The sequence below is a fragment of the Bombus bifarius genome, unplaced genomic scaffold (assembly GCF_011952205.1).
Source record: "Bombus bifarius isolate JDL3187 unplaced genomic scaffold, Bbif_JDL3187 scf7180000008165, whole genome shotgun sequence".
NCBI lineage: Eukaryota > Metazoa > Arthropoda > Insecta > Hymenoptera > Apidae > Bombus > Bombus bifarius.
The window spans coordinates 1,380,690-1,387,870 of NW_022884487.1; the positions used below are offsets into that span (position 1 = coordinate 1,380,690).

General features: G+C 29.0%; 3 protein-coding genes across 3 annotated transcripts; 2 read left to right on the plus strand and 1 right to left on the minus strand.

The window, feature by feature from the left end:
• Positions 1-4: 4 nt before the first annotated feature.
• LOC117209132 (mpv17-like protein 2) lies at positions 5-1,287 on the minus strand. The gene is made up of 3 exons (XM_033450811.1): positions 1,087-1,287; positions 770-931; positions 5-678 (listed from the first exon to the last, which is right to left on the minus strand). The coding sequence occupies exons 2-3, from the start codon at positions 926-928 to the stop codon at positions 247-249; spliced, it is 591 nt and encodes a 196-aa protein (XP_033306702.1). The 5' UTR covers positions 929-931; positions 1,087-1,287; the 3' UTR covers positions 5-246.
• A 618-nt stretch (positions 1,288-1,905) lies between these two features.
• LOC117209129 (DNA replication factor Cdt1) lies at positions 1,906-4,659 on the plus strand. The gene is made up of 7 exons (XM_033450807.1): positions 1,906-1,987; positions 2,074-2,825; positions 2,905-3,157; positions 3,243-3,579; positions 3,686-3,868; positions 3,943-4,193; positions 4,267-4,659. The coding sequence occupies exons 2-7, from the start codon at positions 2,074-2,076 to the stop codon at positions 4,633-4,635; spliced, it is 2,145 nt and encodes a 714-aa protein (XP_033306698.1). The 5' UTR covers positions 1,906-1,987; the 3' UTR covers positions 4,636-4,659.
• A 565-nt stretch (positions 4,660-5,224) lies between these two features.
• LOC117209134 (39S ribosomal protein L33, mitochondrial) lies at positions 5,225-6,024 on the plus strand. Its single transcript, XM_033450813.1, has 3 exons — positions 5,225-5,400; positions 5,658-5,761; positions 5,863-6,024. The coding sequence occupies exons 1-3, from the start codon at positions 5,360-5,362 to the stop codon at positions 5,910-5,912; spliced, it is 195 nt and encodes a 64-aa protein (XP_033306704.1). The 5' UTR covers positions 5,225-5,359; the 3' UTR covers positions 5,913-6,024.
• The last annotated feature ends 1,157 nt before the right edge of the window (positions 6,025-7,181 follow it).

The following is a 7,181-nucleotide window of genomic DNA, read 5'->3' on the forward strand; positions in this document are numbered from 1 at the left end:
TTTATTTTTTTCTTATTTTATTAGTTTTTATAAAGAGGAAAATAAATAAGTCAAAACACAAGAATGTTTCTGTTTCTAAAATATTTATACATTATTTATATGTATATATTTTCATCTTTTAGATTGATAAATAGAACATATACAATTTATAACTTGTAGTTATTTATTATTTTTTTTAAATGACATCATTATGTATTACTTATATATTTACTTAGATAATTTGTCTATATTAAAAATTTATTAATGCTAATTATTTCTTGCATTGTGTATTAAATTATCATGTTTCACGTGACTAGTATACACATCATAGCCTAGAGATATAGTATTATCATAAAGTACTCTATATCTATTTGGCAGAAAATAAAAATTAAAAATTTGGGCTGGTGGCCAAATAACCCATTCTGCTATGTACAATTTATGTGCTTTCTTAATAATTTCATCTTTTAATTCTGTCCAAGTACTTTTTTCTAAAATAGCTAATGTTAAAAAAAACATTGTGATGCAAAGTGGAGAACACACTAATTGATCTATAACAACCTTTTTCAAAACAATATTAATTGTACGACCTGGCAATCTATTATCTAGATATTTATACCAATAATGACATACTATACCAATAGACATGCCAGATAATGCCATGTTTCGAGTTCTATTTAAACTCCATTTATCCCACTCATTCTATAATAGAACAAATTATAACATATATACTTCAATTGTAGATTAAAACAAAAAGAAATACTGCATTGGAATAAAAATTTGAAATAAGTACCTTCAATATTTCATAATGTTGTTCTAATACATCTCCCAAGGCAGAAAGAGAAATAGATATTGTTACATTTGTATAAAGTAAATATTTTTGAGAAAATAACTTTTCTTTAATTACAGGTACTTTGTTCAAAATTAAAATTAGATTTCTGGTAATTCTCATAATCTACAAAAGAAAAAAAATGAAATAATTCTCTTAATAGCTATAATTTTGAGGTTAAATATAACAGGTTAGTTTATAATCTGTTGCATTTATGAATAAAATTTTCTTTAATTAAAACAAATATTGCAAATTATTAAAGTAATAGTTAATAAACTCACAAGTAGAAATAAACATTCGATACACTGTTTAAAATTGACAGTTATTTTTGTTAATATTTATAATGGAAAAATCTTTTTCACCAAATATTGTCCTACACGTTTCATAAAATTAGTAAAAGTTAGATTAGGTATTTTAATATGATAATTCCACTTTAACTTATGTCCACAGCATTTAGATTTAAATTATTTTTGAGAATTATTATTATATTATTGAGAATTATATTATAATTATTGAGAATTATTTATCTAGATGTAGAATATTTAGAAATTTGAATACCGTGTTTATATGAACTTATGTATATACCTAAATAACGGAAATTATGCTTATTTTGTATATAAAGATGCAAAATTGTATATCAAAAACCAAATTTATATTAAGGAAAATTAAAACCATGAATATTGTTAAAGATCAATTAATCTTTTTGGGAAACTTTTACATTCTTTTATAAGTTATTTGATTTTTGATTCTCTATTATTTTAGCTTACTTATCTTGTTACGTGAGATTGCATTTATTTATATTTCTATTTACGATCCGATGATTCACCACAATATTTAGTCATTAATAGAGTCACTTAATAGGGTCGTTCAAAGTACTGTTACATACATTTTAAGTATTTACTTATTAAATTGTTTGCGATATTTTTTTTGTAATTTGGTAATGAAGTACAAGTATTTACAAAATGTACGAAAATTATAATAATAAAGAATATTTCATTTATTAAATATTATATTTTGAAACAATATATCAATTTTTGCTTACCAGAAATGAGCGTAACATTTAAATTTCGCGCGCTTATAATAGAGATAACAATTTATGACTTGGCGCCTAAACTGACAAAACAGGCGGGACTTTATGCGCGCACTGTTATCGGTGTGGATGGTTACGGCGATTGGAAATCCGTAAGTATTTCAGTCAGAATTTTGAACATTTTAACGGATTTCTTCTGGTATATACACACATATATATATATTCGTATATAAAAAAGATGTCTCAGCCGTCAGTAACGGCGTATTTTAATACACGTAAACGACAAGCAACTGACGATTTACGAAACAAGGCTAAAGTTTTGCTTCTTGATCGGGAAGAATCGAGAGTTGTGAGTAGTCAGAGTCCAACTAAAGAAGGTAATTTGGAGTCATCGGGAACATTGACTCCAGTTCAAGAAGAAGAAACAATGGGATTAAGTCCGAAGATTGTTGCGGTACCTGATAAAGAATTAGCGACTGATCATACGTTAAAACCTAATACAGTTGTAAGGAACATTCAGTTTGATTCTCCTAAATCAAGTGCTCAAAAAACGCCAAAACATAATGTTCGTGCACGAGTTACACGTACACGGAAATCATCTAGTGAAGAAGGCCAAGTGGATATCAGAGAAAGCTTCCAAAAGATCACAGAAGACTCGGATATAAAGAAAGTGCTCTTTGAGAAGAAAGGTGCACTGAGCCCAAGAAAGAAACTTCCAGGAACACCTAAAAAGAACAACGATTCTGGTGAGAGTTCATTAACTAATTGTACAACGCCGCAGAAAAGTTCAACTATGGGCAAACTGGCAAAGCAAGAGCTGTCTTTAAATGATATAAAAAGCAAAATTACTAAATCTTCCAAATTTTCGGAATTGAAAACTTCTCTTGCTCGGTTAAAAAATTATGAACAAAGGCTAGAGCAATTGCATAAAAATGATAAGAAACCACAAATACAGAAATTTGAGAAGATCCAACTTGAAATACCTGTTAGGTAAGATATTTGTGAAATTTCTATTCTGTTATATAATTTGATTTAAATGTTTTTATAATATTCATGTTGTTATTTACAGCCCACAAAAGGCTTATAAATCTCCAAGTAAAATGTTATTGAGTCCTTTGAAGGATAAACAACTAATGAATGTCAGTCCTCAACGTAGAATTTTATTTGAACCTAAAGAATCAACCCCAAGCCCTGTGAAAGGTAGCCCAATAAAAGCACCAGCGTATCAGCAGTATTTATCAATTGCTGAAAGTGGCACTCCTGGTTTGCCATTGCCATATCATTATAGATTTTTGGCAGAGGCATTCAGATGCGTAGATACAGTATGTTATTTCTGATATAAAAACTAGTTTTATATGTGTCTTTTATATATATTTGTAATTACATACTGCATTATCAATTTTACAGGTTTCTGCAATGCTGTTCAATCGTAAAGAAACAATAACTTTCAAGAAGCTAAAGCCTGCAGTTCAAGAGTTATTGCGTAAAAATTTCACGTTGGAACATCTAGCGCAAATGAAAACCATTTTCCCGGATGCTTACATTTACAGCCAGGAGAAGCATCGTGCATTTGGTTCTTCGTCTAAACAGGATAAATATGAATTGCTTCTTACACCTATTGTTGAAGAAAAAGATGGAAGAAATACTCCAGATGCAGATGATGTTTTGAAAACAGCATCTGAAGCTAGTATGGGACCGCGAGTATTACTTGACAGACGAAGGAAATTTTACAATATCTTGCTTGGTACTGGTTTCGTATAAAAATTGTTGACAGATTTGTTATAAATATCTTAATTTTCTTTTCTTTTCTTCGTTTAACTTTCTTTCGTTTCCTTATCTTTGGAGTGCAGATAAAGTAAAAGACGAGCATGAGAAATTCTTACTTAATTTGGAGACACCAATGCACATCTCGAAGGAAAAGATTCTGCGTTGGCATCCTGAATTTGATGTTGAAACTTGTAAAGTAATTGAACAGGCTGAATTGCCACAACCACCTAATGTAGAAAGGATGACAAGTGCAAAAGATGTTCTTGGTAAGAACAAAAGCACGTACCTCTTTACTTGATATACTTTAAATTTTAAACTAATTTTTTATGGTTTTTTTTAGATAAAGCAAAATCATTATTCAATTGCGGTACTCGCATGGAGAAAGCATTGCAGCGATTAGCAGAAGCAAAGATGACTTCAAAGACTGTTTCTCCAAAAAAAGATGAAGTAAGCACGGCTACCCAAACCGAGGATGGTGTACAAAAGGTTAATATTACAGTTGTGGATACTCCACCTGCCACACCTACTGTAAATAAGAATCTTCATCTTACTAGTGCACTGAAAGGCATACCAAAGGCTCTTCTTGAGAAAGTAAATGTTTTCATTTTTATTTTTCATTATGTTTTGTTCGTACTTTAATGACGAAAATTTTGTTATACATTAGGTTCGTGCTAAACAAGCTGCTAAAGCATTGGAGGCTATGACGCGTCCACCAAATGCAGAAAAAGAGGCTATAATGTATTCAAGATTACCCGAATTAGTGAAAGTTCTGCGTAATATTTTCGTAGCTGAAAAAAAGGGAGTTTTAACATTAGAATTTGTAATTACCAAATTAGAGAACTCGTTTAGAGCTAAATTATCTCCTGCTGAACTAGAGGACCATCTACGTTTATTGTGTAAACTGCTACCCACGTGGTCTAGCATACATAATGTTCGAAAAGTGGATTACTTGAAGTTGCAAAAGGAAATCGATCTTACAAAAGTAATAAAAAGATTAGAAATTATGGCTAATGACAAAGTAAAGTCATCATGACGTTTATTACATTATTATTGATCTTCTTTTTGTTTCAAATTAAATTATGTATATGGTTTTCAATTCTAACAATTTCATTTGTATTTTGTAAAGTACATATTTGCTATTTATTGCACTATGTTCATGTATTTAAAGAATTCTATTTCAAGAAGTAGTTCGGTTATGATTAAAAAAATAAATCAAAAAAAATTTCTTGCTCGAAAAAAAAATTTTTAGTATTATATAACGATAATACAATTTTCTATATAATAATTATATGCATACACACATACTACATTTTTTTCAATTTAGAAGTTTACTATTAGACTAGAAGTTTAATTCACTGCCAAATATTTATACAAATATACACACAACATATGCGATGCAATCAAATATTAAATACTTTTGATGAAAAATTATTTGATTTTTTGCTCTTTTATATATGTCATCTATTATATAGACAATAAAAATCGAAATTTTAAACATTTTTGTATAATTGTTTATTCAATGTCAAAAGTCATATCGGTAAAAATTCGTTTATCTACAGCTGATACATTGAATATTTTTCCTACATATTTAATCAATGGTAAAATAGATTAAATTTGACTAGGTTTTTAGTTCATCCTAACCTATTTTATTACCTTGTTGATTTATACACAATCGTAAAAACCTTGTGTAAAAATATTTCAGTGATATACATTAAATCTTGTATACATATTTAAATATATACATACAACTAAAAATCATGTTTTTAACCAATGTATTGTTAAAAAAAGTTAAAAGCAAGTGAGTATGTGTAAATCAAAATATAATTTAATTGTAAGTAGAGATTAGGTTAGTTTCTATATAGAATATCTTGTTTTAAAAGATTACCTCCTTGATTAACATTATTACAACATTTTACATGTAAAAAAGCTATTCATAATAAAAAATATTCATTCTTATACACACGACAAATGTATGTATACAAATTTATGTCTATGTTTACATTAAATGATCAAATTGTAAATAGTTGCTTAATATCGTGTAATTTTCATTTATAGACATATTTTAGTACTCGTAGAAAGTGTAGCAAGTGGTCACAAGTATATAAGAATTCGAGATAGGTTAGCAGATAAATTAGAAGGAGTGTGGTTTGATCCTTATGGTAAGTTTACTTTAGTATCCCATAATTATTACATACATTTATGTAGTATGTATACAGTTGTGCACAGTTTCAAATTATATTGAAAAATTATATATTTCCAGTTCGAGAACGTGTCCTCTATCGGGAATTGAAGAAAATTAAGAGTTTATAAATATTAACTTAAGAAATGATTCCACTATTATAACTTATTCAATCAACACTTGTAAACTAAATTTTACAAATATTATTGTATAGGATAAATAAAATAATATTCAATTAATCAAGAATATGACTAGTTTATTATTTTGTTTAATCAAATTCTTGAAAACAGTATACTTTTCTATATAAGCCTTTCAGAAGTCAAATTGATCAACTCCAATTTTCATAAATTTCTCAATTTCATTAATAGATATCCAATTAGTATTCCATTCCTAAGAAACAAGTACCTTAATTCTATTAAAATAATAGGTTTATTTATTAGAAGAAGTAATGAATAAGTAATGAATTCCATAAAAAATAAGTAATGAATTCCAAAGTAAATTATCTATTTTTCAATTCAAATTTTCTATTTTCCAATTTATGAAATTGATCAATGTTTTTGAACATATGCAGAGTCAAGACAAAAGAATCAATTGTTATGTGACAAGCAAGATGTCATAGTAAATGGTTTTAAATAGAGCATAATGTGGATATCAAACATTTTGCTCGATTTATGTCCCTAGTAGCGAGAGAGATAGATAGAAGGGTAAGGATGAAGAAAGAGGAACGGAGGACCTCGAAATCGAGATTGGGGTAGGTTTCCTTTGATCCTTAACAAGGAACGCAAAGTTGTATTATTTCCACCTGGATTTCAAACGGTTTGAAATTCACGAGGCGTGAAACACGGCTCTATTCTCTTTCTCTGTTTCACCTACTTCTTCTTTGGCTCGTATTCTCTTTCGCCCTGCTCCTTCTTGTTCTTTTCCTTTTCGGCAGCGCGGGAGCAACTCTGGCGTCGTTTACTGATGTTGCCAATTCAATTTCCTTTGGCGGACCGTTGTAGTCGGTAGAAAAGAGGGTTGCAGCTACCAAAAGGGTTCTCTCCTCAACTGAATCGTCTCTATCTTTTACGATTGTGCATGTGACAGCTCCTGACATCTACATCTCCCGCGTCTCTTCTTTTACTTTAAGCAAAACTTTTTCTGTTCTTCGATTTTCTTTTCACCGTTCTTAATTTCATGTTTTCCTTCTTTATAAGCGTTTCAATAAACAAACATGAATTTCTTTCATCATTAGAACTCTAAAAAAATATAACCTTAGATGAAAAATATTCATGCAGAATATTGGTCATTTGATACCATTCAAATTACGTATAAAACGTTTTTGTATCATCACAATTGAAAAAGATATTTAGGTTAGGATTAGGTCAAAATTAGGTATTATATATAATACAGATATACAA